The 16,536-nt window shown below is 40.8% G+C and overlaps 1 protein-coding gene across 11 annotated transcripts in view; it reads left to right on the forward strand.

The window, feature by feature from the left end:
* CYFIP1 (cytoplasmic FMR1 interacting protein 1) overlaps window positions 1-16,536 on the forward strand; it is a 108,639-nt gene that overhangs the window by 33,010 nt on the left and 59,093 nt on the right. For 7 of the 11 annotated variants that reach the window (XM_086362636.1, XM_086362641.1, XM_086362634.1 and 4 more), the window contains 5 exons: window positions 738-919; window positions 4,561-4,657; window positions 4,743-4,871; window positions 11,597-11,701; window positions 13,560-13,651. Coding sequence is in view for 8 of the 11 variants with exons in the window: in XM_086362641.1 (XP_086218767.1) it covers window positions 738-919; window positions 4,561-4,657; window positions 4,743-4,871; window positions 11,597-11,701; window positions 13,560-13,651 (605 nt within the window). In the remaining 3 variants the exon portion in view is untranslated. The remainder of the gene's footprint in view (window positions 1-737; window positions 920-4,560; window positions 4,658-4,742; window positions 4,872-11,596; window positions 11,702-13,559; window positions 13,652-16,536) is intronic. The other 4 variants (XM_086362638.1, XM_086362654.1, XM_086362642.1 and 1 more) reach the window with 1 other exon arrangement.

Raw genomic sequence — 16,536 nt, forward strand, 5'->3', positions numbered from 1 at the left:
CTTTGAGGCCAAAGGGAACTAAACCTTTGACAGGCTGAAGCTTGACTGGCTGCTTCAGAATAAATGCTGCTTTTATGTTTCACTTCTCTCCTTCCCTTGAGAGTGACTCTGTATTTCCTGCATGAAGACTGCTTTCTATCAGTATGCTTGTACTTTCGATTCATCTGGTTTTCACGTGTTTTCATCCCATTGTCTGCTCTGGTGGGCCTCACCCTGGTCTTGACTCCTTCTGGCCCTTGGGTTAGGCAGGGTGGCTACGGGAGGGGCCTTCCTGGATTTTTAAAGACATACTTAAATGTGTGTGAGTTTTTTATTATAGATTCCTTTAGCAAACCGAGAAGATAAAACTCCTTAGATGATGAGTTTTGTTTTATCTTAAAAAATTGTCATGTGGAAATCCTCCCACTCCCTTTTTCAACTCTGAAAGCTAAAGCAATCTGCTTTACAGATGTTCTTTTGCAGCATTTTGCTCAGTAACTTTGCCGGAATAGTCAACAAAATTCTTTTACTTTGGGGACATAGTTGGTAAAGTGCAAAATCGATGATGATTGTTATAGAGCAAAGACATGTGGAAATCACTTTCTAGAAAATGTCTCTTTACCTGAGCTGTAAATACGCACCTGTTGGTTGGGCATTTCCTCAGCGAGTAATGTGAGTCTGGACTCTGTGCTTGGAGCTGAGTCTGGGGTTGGCCCGTCCCTGAAAGCAGTGTATTTGTCCCTGCTTCCTCTGTACAGAGAAATGCCATTGAGCGTTTTTGTGGGGAGGTGAGGCGCCTGTGCCATGCGGAGAGAAGGAAGGACTTCGTGTCCGAAGCCTACCTGATCACCCTGGGCAAGTTCATCAACATGTTTGCTGTGCTGGACGAGCTGAAGAACATGAAGTGCAGTGTGAAGAATGACCACTCAGCCTACAAGAGGTGAGCGCACCTGGGTTCCCGGGCGCCTTTGCGTGGGGGGTGCGGCACCCACAAGGGCCATTCTGGGCCTGAGACAGATCACGAGCCCCACAAAGCATTCTTGTAGTCCTATGTGTGGAGGGAGCTCTGGGCTCCCATCACCCTAGAGGATGATGTGCTGCCTTGAGCCTGCGCGTCTGGTCTAGGTGGGCACGTCACAGCAGTGTGTCTGTAAGACTGAGTATGTTGGTGGCAGGTAGATCAGAGCAGCTGTTCTGTAACCAACTCTCTAGGGAAAGTCTGTGCCCTAGACTGTTAAAATAAGTTGGCTGGAATGAGATGCTGACTTCTGTTTCCTTTGTTAGACAATGAAACTTAGCTATACAAGTGAATTAGAAGAGATTTACTTTGCATCTGAATAGGCTGTGGTTTCATTTGTAGAGAAAGCAAAGTAATTTCTCCTGTGCCCTTCTAGGTTCTTGCCTGAGAACTGCCTTTAAGAAAGCAGAAATTAATAAGAGCAAAACAAATTTAATTTAATAAATATGGCGGGGGGTCCCAAGATATGACACCCAAAGAAGTAACCTTTTAAACAAAGAAAAAGTAGCCTGTGAAGAGTTGATAAGACAGAGAAGTTTGCGTTGGCATGGTCAGTGAGTGAGGAGGTAGGAAGGTTGTTCACACAGCCTCTGGTGATGAGGACGCCTCCTGACCTCCTGGTACAGGGAGGTTACCTTTCAAATGTGGGAGGTTTCTTTCCTGCTTTCAGGGGCACAGAGGAGGTCAGAATGTACTTGCTGTAGCTGTTTAAGTAACTAATTCAGAATAAATCAGTATGCCACAGTGGCATATTTGGGAGCAGCCTACCCTGAACCCTAATACACATCTAAAATCATGCAACCATTGCTGTGTCTTTAAAATGAAGTCAACTTGAGATGCAGCACGAAACAGATCTGAGCTTGGGTCAGCAGTGGGGGTGGAGCTAGATCTCCCAGCTAGATCTCACATGAACTTATTGTTCATGTGAAATAAGTTCAGGTGTTCCATTCATCACCAAGAGTCGGCTCTGCATGCAAGCGTAGATCTTCAGAATGACAACATCTTTTGAATGGTCCCGTTAACTCCTCTCCAGTAGGAGAGTCTGGAGTTGTCTCCATTTGATGCCAGTGTTCGGGGATTTCAAGTGTGTGAGACTCTTGGTGGAGCATGGGGCTTCTGAGCTTCCCAGTCCAGGAGAATAGCTTCTGCTCCTGATGGCACAAATCACTTGTTGCATGATTTTTGATCAGCTTTGTCAGCCTTTCTGACTCTATCAGAGGAATGGGGAGGTAGACAGCACCAGTGGTTTTTCATTTTAAAAAGGTTTCTTTTCTCTCTCTCTTAGCAGTAGCACCTTTATTTCAAAGCCCAGTCTGGAAAACAGTTTAAAGATGGGACTGCTCTGTGGAAGGCCATTGGAGGGCCCCTGGGCACCCCCTTCAGAAGTTGCCCACCATCTTTGCCGCCCTCCAGGCTCCCCTGAGCACAGAAGATGGCTGAGGCAATCTTCATCCTTCCAGCATCCTCTTGCTGTGATCTCTGTTGTGGACAATCTGTTGGTTCACTTTCCCAGACAATAACCCTTACTCATCCCCAGCCCTTACACCCACAGTCAACATTCAAAACACTTTTTATTAAAAAAAAAATAACCAAAAAACACTTTATTTGAATGTAGCTGGTAGTTACAACTTCTTCTAAGTGTAAGTTCCCGATAACCCATATTGTCATGGTGAGGCTTAAGGAAAATAAAAATAGGTATTTTTGGTCCTTTTCTTAATTTCCATTCTTGCAGCTTCAACAATCACTCAAGTCAATAAAGTGGACACTATACATTCTTTAAAAAAGAATGTAAATGTGCCAGTTAATATTATTTTACTGCATATATTAAAAAAAAAAAAACTTACAGAAATAAGCAAGATTACAGTTTATTTCTCACCTGGAATGTCCTGATTTAGGTGGCCTGCAGCTAAGTGGGTTCCCGACCATTCAGGAACCAGGGCTCCTGCTGTCTTTATGTGTTGCCTTGTAGCCCAGAATGGCTAGTTGAGCTCCAGGTGTCATCTCTGCATTCAGGTCAGCAGAAAGGAAGGAGAGTTGAAGGCCCTACAATATCTCTTATAAGTAAACTTTCAAGTGCCTTACAAAGTTTTGCCTTATTTTTCATGGCTGAGCAGTTGATCCCAATGTGGAGATGAGGTTCGTTGCTGCACTACAGGAATTCAGGGCTTATTTTGAAGCAGGAAGGAAAGGAAATGACAGTTGGGATAGGTTACCAGTCTTTGCCATGAAAGCTTTTCTTTAGTACGACCCTCAAGGTTCTAGGTTGTACAGACAGGTCCTAAACTTTTTGGGGGAAGCCCTAGAAGTGCAGAGTCCTCTTATGTGCTTTCATACTGCTTTTTAAAAACTAGAGACTCAGCCCGTGTTGTGTAGGATTGTTGGACCTCAGCATTCAGGTCCTTCTGTGTCCACTGTTCCCTTGTCAGCCCATGAGTAGGTCATATAGGTCTTGTTTTTCAGATATGGTGAGAGTCAGGAGAGTTCAGGGGGTATGTATTGATATATAACAAGAAGTGTATATTCATCCTCATTTCTGGCACAACTCCTAAAACCCTTGGAATTTCCTGTGATGAAAGCAATAAAATTTCTTTTGTTATGTTAGTGTGATTTTGGAAAGCCCCTAGGTACCCTCAGGATGGTGCTGGTCACCAGAGGAATCAGCCCCGGGACTGGAGGGTTGGAACTTTTAGTCCTACCCTTCTGACCTCAGTGGGGAGAGAGGGGTTAGAGGTTGAACCCATTGCCAGCATTAGTAATCTAATCAAACACTTTTCTATGAGGAATCTTCCATTAAAAACCCCAAAGGACAGGGTTCGGAGAGCTTCCAGGTTGGTGAATATGTGGAAGTTTGGTGGAGTGGTGATTGGAGAGGCCGTGGAAGCCCCATTCTTTTCCCATACATTGCCCTACTCATGGGATCTGATGCTGTCTTCCAGCAGTGTCAGAATTTAGTTCATTGCAGGCCACCCAGCTGGTGTTAGAATATTGCTTGATGGTGTGGGAAAACCCACTCCTCATATTAGACTTGGTACCAGATCTTTAGGTTTGTCCAAGATGGAGCTGCACATTGGTGGTGGAAGCAGGATTTTGTCTCATACCTTTGGCACAGAACTGTGTGTGGTGTAGTCCCTGACTGATGGGAGGTTTGGCTGCCCAAAAGTTTCCCAACAGAGAACCTAAATGGTGCTGGCCATCCATGTCACTCAGCACTGGACTCACGGAGGGAGTGTCAGCCTTTTTCAGACTTGGGGATGGGGAGCCAATGTGAGAGGCCATTGTGTTAGTGCCCTTCAGGAAAACCTGTGAGTGGTGGTGCCACTTCTCTGAGGAAGTCCATCAGCTATGGACAGTGGGGTCATGAGCTGTCCACGTTGCAGAGAGACTTAACTGGAGTTCAGGGGAGAAGCTGGAGGAGGCTGAAATTGAAACCAGCGTCTATGATGCACATTTGTACAGATAACTGTGGCAGTAGTAAAGTAATTTTGATTTTGCCAGGCTGTTTTTTTTGTTTAATGTCATTAAGCATGTTGGTTGATTAACCCTTTTTTCCCCCTGTTTTATAGGGCTGCTCAGTTTTTACGTAAAATGGCAGATCCACAGTCCATCCAGGAATCACAGAATCTGTCCATGTTCCTGGCCAACCACAACAAGATCACACAAGTAACTCACACTCTGGCTGATGGGGCACATTGCCAGGGGGCTGAGGGGCAGAGATTGGTCAGTGACATAGATCTTTGTGTTTCAGTCTCTGCAGCAGCAGCTTGAAGTGATTTCTGGTTATGAAGAGCTCTTAGCAGACATCGTGAATCTCTGTGTGGATTACTATGAGAATAGAATGTACCTGACGCCCAGTGAGAAACACATGCTTCTCAAAGTACGTGTGTTGAGGGAAGACTGCCAACAGCACCATGAGAAAGGGGCAGCCTTCTTTTCATGAATAGGCTGAACTTGATGATTGTTTTGCCAACCTTTTCTCTCATGCTTGTGTGTGTGTGTGTGTGTGTGTGTGTGTGTGTGTGTACATACAGCATCTTCCACCTTACATGCAGATTGCACTACAAATCCTTGACATATTCCCATGAGTGTGTCCCAAGCTTGAGCCCAGTGTCAGATAGATCTCATGCCCATCCCTGGAGAAGGTGCTTGTAGATAAGGAGGTTTTGGTCAAGGACTTTTCTCAGCATAAAGCTCCTTGTAGCAGAGATTATGCCAGATTTTACTTGGCAGGGATGTAGTTCCTAGAGATTTAGTATACTGTGTCACCACGATTGGGCTTCCCAGGTTATTCTAGTGGTAAAGAACCTGCCTGCCAGTGCAGGAGACATAAGAGACGTGGGTTTGATCTCTGGGTTGGAAAGAGCCCCTGGAGGAAGGCATGGCAACCCACTCCAGTATTCTTGTCTGGAGAATCTCATGAATAGAGGAACCTGGCATGCTACAATAATCCATAGCATTGCAAAGAGTTGGACATGACTGAAATGACTTAGCACACATGCACGTCACCATGATTATAGTAGACTTTCGTTGTTCAAGAATCATGCCATTTAACATATTCCTCATTATTACTCTGTTTCAAATTGGGGAGGTTTTCAGTGATGTTTCTCATTGGGAAAATGAGAAGTTTTTTTTTTTTTTAATCAAATGAAAGTTTAATAATATATACATTGGAGAGAACCCAGGAAAACTGAGTAGCTCTGAGGAGATGGTTCTGCTATTCTCTTCACTCTGCTCTCTACCTTCATAGAGGGCAGCTCTGTGGGACCCTGTGCTGGATGTCCTGCTGGCCCAAAGCAAGTGGGCCCAGCTCCAAGATTTCTTCCATGTAGGAGAACTGCATGGAGGGATCAGAGAAAATGGGCACTGTCCAGTGGAGTGCTTTATGATATTAGAAACATTCTGTTTGCACCTGTTGGTACAAGAACCCCCTGGCAATAGGTGCTTTTGGAAATTCACATTTATTATTGCATTGTGCTTCAGAAGAGGTGGAGCTGATGTGTATACATGTAAGAGGAAACAAGAAGTCACATAAAATGGCTTCACGTGAAGGGCTAGCTATTAATTTCTGAGGGGCTTTTAAAAATACTTTTTACCAAGCCTAGAAATATTAAAATTACAAAAAGAAAAATCTCATTGGAAAAGATAAATAGTAAAAGTAGTAGATCCACTTATAGCAAGGTTAAAAGACAGAAGTAGTAAAATCACCTATATTCATAATAAATAATTAAGGGATACAAAAAAGATATAAAACATGATGTAAAAAAACATTAAGCGTTGGTAGGGGAGTAAAAATGCAGAGTTAGTAGAATGAATCCAAACTTAAGAGACTATAACTTAATCATACATATACATATATATGGGTTGTTATATATCAACCTCATGATAACCACAACCAAAAATTTATAATAGATTCACAAAAAAGACAAATCTAAACCTAACACTAAAGATAGTCATCAAATCACAAGGGAAGAGAGCAAAAGGAGGAGAAAGGAATGAAAAGGAACTATGAAAAACTGAAGAACTTAACAATGAATAAAATGGCAATAAGCACGTTGTTGTTTAGTTGCTAATTGTCTCTGATTCATTGTGACTCCATGGACTGTGGGCTTATGGGAATTCCCAGACAAAAATACTGGAGTGGGTTGCCATTTCCTTCACCAGGGGATCTTTCTGACACAGAAATTGAACCCATGTCTTCTGTATTGGCAGGCAGATTCTTTACTGCTGAGCCACTAGGGAAGTACCTATCAATAATTAATTTAAATGTGAGTGGATTAAATGCTCCAATAGAAAACACACAGTAGCTGAATGGGTTAAAAAATAAGACCCATATGTATGCTGCCTTCAGGAGACTCACTTTAGATCTAAAGACACATAGACTGAAAGTGAGGGGATGGAAAATGATATTTCATGGAAGTGGAAAGAAAGCTAAGGTGGCAATACTTATATCAGACAAAATAGACTACAAGACTTAACAGCACAATTCTAAAGAACAAGGACAAAATCATGAAACGTGGAAGTTTGCTGTGCCTGTGATGTCAGCAATAATGTTGAAGAAGTATAGAAAAATGATAGAGGAGATTGAGGAACTTCTCAGTGTGTAGATGCAGGGTCAACCACTCAATGCTGATTCAAAAGAAAGCTAAAAGCCTTTGTGAAGACTGGAGAAAGAACCACAGTAAAGAATCAGAGGGTGCATCTTTTAATGCCAGCCGTGGCTAGTTTCATCAGTTCAAGGCTAGTCAGCCTTTACAACATAAAAGCAAATGGCAAGATAGCTAGTGCAGATAGGGTAGCTGCCTGGGAATTTCCTGAAATGCTTTGAGAAATTACTGATGAAGGCTTATATTTACCAGAGCAGGTTTGTAATGTATATGAGACAGGACTGTACTGGAAGTGGATGCCAGACCAAAGTTACATCAGTAAGGAGGAAAAGTTGATGCCAGGCTATAAAGAAGCAAGTTCAGTTCAGCCGCTCAGTTGTATTCAACTCTGCGACACCATGGATTGCAGGACGCCAGGCTTCCCTGTTCATCACCGGCTCCTGGAGCTTGCTCAAACTCGTGTCCATTGAGTCAGTGATGCCATTGAACCATCTCATCCCCTGTCGTCCCCTTCTCTTCCTGCTTGGGTGTCTTCCAATGAGTCAGTTCTTCACGTCAGGTGGCGAAAGTGTTGGAGCTTCATCTTCTATGAGACTAGGAATCAACTATAAGAAAAAAAAAATGCAAAAAAACACAACCACGTGGAGGCTAAGCAATATGCTACTAAAGAACTAAGGAGTCCCTAATGAAATCAAAGAAGAAATTTAATAATACCTGGAGACAAATGAAAATGGAAACACAGTGTTCCATAATCTGTGGGACATAGCAAAAGCAGTTCAGGAAACAAGAAAAATTTCATATAACCAATCTAAACTTACCCCTAGAGGAACTAGCAAAAGAATAAGCAGAACCCAAAGTTAGTAGAAGGAAATAATAAAAGATTGGAGTGAAAAATAGATGAAATAGTGACTAAAAATAATAGAAAAGAGTAAAACTAAGAGCTTGCTTTTCAAAAAGTAGACACATCAATAAACCTTTAGTTAGACTCCTCAAGAAAAGTAGCAAGAGGGCCCAAATCAATAAAATCAGAAATGAAAAAGAAGTTACAGCCAACACCACAGAAATACAAAAGGTTATAAGAGATTACTGTGAACAATTATATGCCAATAAAATGGACAGCCTAGAAATGGATAAAGTGCTGGAAACGTACATCTACCAAGATGTATCAGGAAGAAACAGAAAATAAATATGAACACACTGATTACCACTAATGAAATTGAATCAGTAATCAAAAAACTTCCAACAAATGAAAGCCTAGAACCAGATGGCTTTACTGGTGAATTCTACCAGACATTTAAGGAAGAGTTAACAACTATCTTCAAAATATCCCCACCCACCACAAAAAATGAAGAAGAAGGAAAGCTCTGACCTCATTCTGTGAGGCGTCATCACTCTGATATCAAACCAGACAAAGATATCACACACACAAAAATTACAGTCCAATATCATGGATGAACGTAGATGCAAAAATCCTCAACAAAATGTTTGCAAGCCAAATTCAGTACATTAAAGAGATCATACACCATGATCAACTGGGATTTATTCCAGGGATGCAAGAATAATTCAATAATTGTAAATCAATTAATGTGATAACACATTAGCAATTGAAAAATAAAAATCATATGACTACCTCAATAGATGTGGGGAAAACTTGACAAAATTCAGGATCCATTTATGATAAAGAATCTTAACAAAGTGGATATAGAGGGAACATACCTCAGCATGATAAAGGCTGCGTATGACAAGCCCACAGCTAGCATCATATTCAGCAGTGAAAGTGTATTCTCTCTAAGATTAGGCACAGAATAAGAATGCCTGGTCACTCTCACCACCTTTATTCAGCATAATATTGGCGGTCCTGGCCACATCAGTCAGAGAGAGAAAAGAAATGACAGGAATCCAAATTGGAAAGGAAGAAGTAAAATTGTTACTGTTGGCAGACGCCATGATACTATACGTGGACAACCCCAAAGATACCCACAAAAAGCTTTTGGAACTAATACATGAATTCAGTAAAGTTGCTGGATGTAAAATAATATATAGGAATCCATTGTGGTTCTATATACCAACAACAAACTATCCGAAAGATAATTTTTTTTTTAAATCCCATTTGTATCAAAAAGAATAAAATACCTTGGAATGAATCTAACCAAGGAGGTAAAAGACCTGGCCTCTGAAAAATTATAAGACATTGTTGAAAGAAATTGAAGACAACATGAACAAATGGAAAGATCTGTTTTGTTTCGGGGATTGGAAAAATTAACGTCATTAAAATTCCCATACTACCCAAGGCAATCTACAGTTTTGGTGCAACCCCTATCAAAGTACTACTGGCATTTTTCACAGAACTAGAACAAATCATTATAACATTTGTAAGGAAACATAAAAGACCCCAATTAAAACAATATTATGAGAGAAAGCTTTAAGAACAAAACTGGAGGTATCACACTCCAGTTTGATGTAATTGATTTCAAACTATACCACAAATTCAGAACAGGATCATAGTCATCATAAGTCGCTCAGTCGTGTCCGACTCTTTGCGATCTCATAGACTGTAACCTACCAGGCTCCTCCGTCCATGGGATTTTCCAGGCAAGAATACTGGAGTGGGTTGCCATTTCCTTCTCCAGGAGATCTTCCCAACCCAGGGATTGAACCCGAGTCTCCCACATTGTAGGCAGATGCTTTACCATCTGAGCCACCAGGGAAGTCCTCAGAACAGGATGGTAGGGCACAAAAACAGACACATAAATCAGTGAAACAGAGAGCTCAGAAATAAACTCACACTTAATGGGCAATTAATCTATGACAAAAGATACAAGAATATGTGACGGAAAAGACAGCCTCTTAATAAGTGGTGCTGGGAAAACTGGACTACTCTCTCACACCATATACAAAAACAAGCTCAAAATGGATTAAAGATTTAATTGTTAAGACCTGAAACCATAAAATTCCTGGAAGAAAACTCTCTGACATTATTAGTTTTAGCAACATATGTATATTTTTTGATCTGTCACCTCAGAAAAGGGAAGCAAAGGAAAAAATAAACAAATGGGACCACATCAAATTCAAAAACTTTGAAGGAAACTATCAGCAAAATGAAAAGACCGTGTACTGAATGAAGACGGTATTTTCAACGAAGGGTTAATATCTGAGATGTAGAAAGAACTTGAACAACTCAATGTGAAAAAAAATTTAAAAATGGACAGAGGATATGAATAGGCATTAATTACAAAGACATAGAGATGACCAAGAGCTACATGAAAAGATGCTCAATATTACTCATCATCAGGGAGATGCAAATCAAAACCACAGTGAAGTATCATCTCACACTTGTCAGAATGGATGTTGTCAAGAAGACTAGAGATGACAATTGCTAGCAAGCAAGTGGAGAAAAGGGAATTGCTGGTACAGTTTGAAATCTGGTGGGAATGTAAATTGCCACAGCCATGACTGAAAACAATATGGTGGTTCTTCAAAGAATGAAAAAAATTACTGTAAGATCCAGCAGTTCCACTTCTGGATAGTTATATGAAGAGAAATACTAATTAAAAAAGATATATGCAGCATTGTTAACAATAGCCAAGACATGAAAGCCTAAGTGTACATTGATAGATGCATAAGAAGGTTGCTACTGCTGCTGCTAAGTCACTTCAGTCGTGTCTGATTCTGTGCGACCCCATAGAGGGCAGCCCACCAGGCTCCACCGTCTCTGGGATTCTCCAGGCAAGAACACTGGAGTGGGTTGCCATTTCCTTCTCCAATGCATGAAAGGGAAAAGTGAAAGTGAAGTCGCTCATTCGTGTCTGACTCTTTGTGACCGCATGGACTGCAGCCTACCAGGCTCCTCCATCCATGGGATTTTCCAGGCAAGAGTACTGGAGTGGGGTGCCATTGCCTTATAGATATCTATATAGCTATATATTTAGATATAATGGAATGTTGTTCAGGCATAAAAAATGAAATCTTGCCATTTGTGAATGTACTTAGTATTATGCTATGTGAAATAAGTCAGGCAGAGAAAGACAAATACCATATGATTTCACTTATATGTAGAATCTAAAAAAATAAATGAACAAACATAAAACAGAAACAGACTCATAGATACAGAGGACAGGAGGTTCCCAATTGTGGTATGGAGGAGTGAATGAAATAGGTCAGATTAAGAAGTGTAGACTTCTGGCTACAAAGTAAGTGAGGCCAGAGGATGAAATATACTGCTTTGGAAATACTGTTGTCAATATTGTCTGTCTTTGCGTGGCAGACCAGTGGTAACTGGACTTATTATTGTGATCATTTTTGAATGTATAGAAATATCAACTCACTGTGTTGTGCGCTTGGAACTAACATAGGGTTGTAGGTCAGCTACAGTTTTTTTAAAAAGTGCTTTTTGAAATAAGAATGAATTGTCATTTCAAAGTTATGAACTATAGCAGTGTGTTTATGGATAATTAAACCTGCAGGTCTAAGCTTTATGTGCCATTTTGTGATTTTTCAGGTCATGGGGTTTGGTCTATATTTGATGGATGGAAGTGTCAGCAACATTTATAAACTAGATGCCAAGAAAAGAATAAACTTATCCAAAATCGACAAATACTTCAAGGTGAGTTGCAGTTTCTAGATAAACCTTTTTATTGAAGTGTATGCAGTTTGCGCTTTGGGAGGTCAACCTCTGTGACTTTGGTCCAAAGTAGGAAATGCAGTGTTGGCAGGTGGGTGGATGTGAGTAGACTGTCTCCTGCTCTTACAGCAGTTTTACCTGAATTTGAACCTTGTCTAAAGGAATCATGCCATATGTATTCTTTTGTGTCTGGCTACCCCCACTTTGTCAGATCGTCCCTATGGGAACCTGCAACTATAGTTTTTACTTTTTCACTGTGGTGTGGCCCTACATTTTATGACTAACCTGCAATTTATGTATCCATTCTGTGATGAACATGAGATTGTTTCTGCGTTTGGCTTGTGTGAACAGTGCTGCTCTGATGTGTGCACATTGTGTACACTTTTACTGGATGAGCACCCAGTGGTGGATTGCGTATTCATCTATAGAATGGACATTTTCAGTGCAGTAGATACAGCCTCAGTTCCCCCACATGGCTGTGCTGACTTGGATCACCACCAGCAGTCAGTGAGCATTCTTGGGGCTTCATATCATCACCAAGGGGGCATCCTGAGGGGTGTGCCTGTGTGTCTTTGAGATTTTATTGGCTAGTTTCCTTGTGGTTTAGTTGATGTTTCCCTGATTCCTGATTGTATTATTAGTCCTTTGTGTGTTCTCTTTGTGAAGTGTCCTTTCAAGTCTCTCATTCTTTTTTTTCCCTGTTGGTTTGTAGTTCTTTACGTATTCTGGGTATGTATCCTTTGTCGGACACATATGTCCTAAAATACATGCATTTCCCCTCTGTAGCTCTTATTTTTCACTTTCTTGAAGAGTCATCGGTGAACTGAGGTTCTTAATTTTAATGTGGTCCGATATATTCATCTTTGATGTCCACTTTAAGAACTCTTTGATAAAACAGACTCTTGAGAATTTTCTTTTGCATTACCTTCTAGTAGCATCATTGTTTCCTTTTCTGTCTAGCTTTATAATCCCCCTGGAATTGATGTAATGTATGCTGTGAGAGAGAGGGTCGACAGTCTTGGATTTTTTTTTTCCCCCTGTGGATATCTAGTTGACTCTTTTTTCCCTTCATTGCTCTAAAGAGTCACCTGGGTCATAAAGCAGGTGTCTCTATGTGAATGACTCTGCCTTAAGTTGCTCTGCCCCACTGGTCTGCACCTGTGCTGGCTTAGTTGCTGTAAGTTTCCAGCAGGTCATCAAGTTATGTTCTCCATGGTTGTCTTGAGCATTGTCCCTCTATCTTTTGAAATATATTTTAGAATTGACTTGCTGATTTACACACAGACATACACACATGTGCACATACTACTCATAAACCATTTTTCCTCTTGGAATATTGTTTGGGATTCTGTTGAATCTGTAGATCGATTTAGGGAAAATTGATATTTTAAAAATACCATGTTTTCCAATACATGAACCTAACATAATTCTCTATTCACTTAGAACTTTAAAAATTTTTCTAGAATTTTTGGTAATATTTTGTTTTGAAGTCTTAACATATTTTGTTAGATTTAATACTACATACTTTTATTTTTTGATGCTATTGCAATTTTTTTCTCTTTAGTTATTTATCCTAATTGTTTCTTGTATATAGAAATGCAGTTTTTTTTTTTTTTAATGACCATGGTTCTAGCAAGAAGGTAGGTTAATTTTAATGTTTGAATTCGTTCTTTAAGTGAATGTAGAAGTTGTTTACAACTTTTTTACAGTAAGTAATTTGCAGAAATAGCATTCAGCCTTCAGTAATTATTAGCATTCCTCATTCTTCTTAGATTGTATTTGGTGACTAAATACAATACATAATGACCCTGGGTTTTTTGTTTTTATTCTTTGAATACAGCAGCTCCAGGTGGTTCCGCTATTTGGAGACATGCAAATAGAACTGGCAAGATACATCAAGACCAGCGCCCACTATGAGGAAAATAAATCTCGGTAGGCAGAGAGTGAGTTGCCCGGTCAGAGCATTCTTCAGTGTTCTCACTGTGGTTCCTGACATGCTGCTTACCTATCCAGAGACGCCACCTTTGACATTTTCAATCAAATCCTGATATGGTAGTCTATTCCATGTGTAGATGTTTACATTTAAATTCATTTATAAGTGCAATTTATTTTCTTAGTAGAATGGCCACATTTCAGATGTCTAATAGATAGGGTCCTAGAGGAGCTATCCCACATTGAAGGTCAGGAAAGGTGGCGGTGAGGAGATACCCCTCGTCCAAGGTAAGGAGCAATGGCTGCGCTTTGCTGGAGCAGCCGTGAAGAGATACCGCACGCCCAAGGTAAGAGAAACCCAAGTAAGACGGTAGGTGTTGCAAGAGGGCATCAGAGGGCAAACACACTGAAACCATACTCACAGAAAACTAGTCAATCTAATCACACTAGGACCACAGCCTTGTCTAACTCAATGAAACTAAGCCATGCCCATGGGGCAACCCAAGATGGGTGGGTCATGTTGGAGAGATCTGACAGAATGTGGTCCACTGGAGAAGGGAATGGCAAACCACTTCAATATTCTTGCCTTGAGAACCCCATTAACAATATGAAAAGGCAAAATGATACAATACTGAAAGAGAAACTCCCCAGGACAGAAGGTGCCCAATTTGCTACTGGAGATCAGTGGAGAAATAACTCCAAAAAGAATGAAGGGATGGAGCCAAAGCAAAAAGAATACCCAGCTGTGGATGTGACTGGTGATAGAAGCAAGATCCGATGCTGTAAAGAGCAATATTGCATAGGAACCTGGAATGTCAGGTCCATGAATTAAGGCAAATTGGAAGTGGTCAAACAAGAGATGACAAGAGTGAATGTCGACATTCTAGGAATCAGCGAACTGAAATGGACTGGAATGGGTGAATTTAACTCAATGACCATTATATCTACTACTGCGGGCAGGAATCCCTCAGAAGAAATGGAGTGGCCATCATGGTCAACAAAAGAGTCCAAAATGCAGTCCTTGGATGCAATCTCAAAAACGACAGAATGATCTCTGTTCGTTTCCAAGGCAAACCATTCAATATCACAGTAATCCAAGTCTATGCCCCAACCAGTAACGCTGAAGAAGCTGAAGTTGAATGGTTCTATGAAGACCTACAAGACCTTTTAGAACTAACACCCCAAAAAGATGTCCTTTTCATTATAGGGGACTGGAATGCAAAAGTAGGAAGTCAAGAAACACCTGGAGTAACAGGCAAATTTGGCCTTGGAATATGGAATGAAGCAGGGCAAAGACTAATAGAGTTTGGCCAAGAAAATGCACTGATCGTAACAAACACCCTCTTCCAACAACACAAGAGAAGACTCTATACATGGACATCACCAGATGGTCAACACTGAAATCAGATTGATTATATTCTTTGCAGCCAAAGATGGAGAAGCTCTATACAGTCAGCAAAAACAAGACCAGGAGCTGACTGTGGCTCAGACCATGAACTCCTTATTGGCAAATTCAGACTTAAATTGAAGAAAGTAGGGAAAACCACTAGATCATTCAGGTATGACCTAAATCAAATCCCTTACGATTATACAGTGGAAGTGAGAAATAGATTTAAGGGCCTAGATCCGATAGATAGAGTGCCTGATGAACTATGGAATGAGGTTCGTGACATTGTACAGGAGACAGGGTTCAAGACCATCCCCATGGAAAAGAAATGCAAAAAAGCAAAATGGCTGCCTGGGGAGGCCTTACAAATAGCTGTGAAAAGAAGAGAAGCGAAAAGCAAAGGAGAAAAGGAAAGATATAAACATCTGAATGCAGAGTTCCAAAGAATAGCAAGAAGAGATAAGAAAGCCTTCTTCAGCCATCAATGCAAAGAAATAGAGAAAAACAACAGAATGGGAAAGACTAGGGATCTCTTCAAGAAAATCACAGATACCAAGGGAACATTTCATGCAAAGATGGGCTCAATAAAGGACAGAAATGGTATGGACCTAACAGAAGCAGAAGATATTAAGAAGAAGTGGCAAGAATACACAGAAGAACTGTACAAAAAAGATCTTCACGACCCAGATAATCACGATGGTGTGATCACTGACCTAGAGCCAGACATCCTGGAATGTGAAGTCAAGTGGGCCTTAGAAAGCATCACTACGAACGAATCTAGTGGAGGTGATGGAATTCCAGTTGAGCTATTTCAAATCCTGAAAGATGATGCTGTGAAAGTGCTGCACTCAATATGCCAGCAAATTTGGAAAACTCAGCAGTGGCCACCAGACTGGAAAAGGTCAGTTTTCATTCCAGTCCCAAAGAAATGCAATGCCAAAGAATGCTCAAACTACCGCACAATTGCACTCATCTCACACGCTAGTAAAGTAATGCTCAAAATTCTCCAAGCCAGGCTTCAGCAATATGTGAACTGTGAACTTCCTGATGTTCAAGCTGGTTTTAGAAAAGGCAGAGGAACCAGAGATCAAATTGCCAACATCTGCTGGATCATGGAAAAAGCAAGAAAGTTCCAGAAAAGCATCTATTTCTGTTTTATTGACTATGCCAAAGCCTTTGACTGTGTGGCTCACAATGAACTGTGGAAAATTCTGAAAGAGATGGGAACACCAGACCACCTGACCTGCCTCTTGAGAAATCTGTATGCAGGTCAGGAAGCAACAGTTAGAACTGGACATGGAACAACAGACTGGTTCCAAATAGGAAAAGGAGTTCGTCAAGGCTGTATATTGTCACTGTGTTTATTTAACTTATATGCAGAGTACATCATGAGAAATGCTGGGCTGGAAGAAGCACAAGCTGGAATCAAGATTGCCGGGAGAAATATCAATAACCTCAGATATGCAGATGACACCACCCTTATGACAGAAAGTGAAGA

Source organism: Bos grunniens, chromosome 2, assembly GCF_055505025.1.
Source record: "Bos grunniens cultivar Pamir isolate PY7600 chromosome 2, Bosgru_T2T1.0, whole genome shotgun sequence".
NCBI classification, from domain to species: Eukaryota; Metazoa; Chordata; class Mammalia; order Artiodactyla; family Bovidae; genus Bos; species Bos grunniens.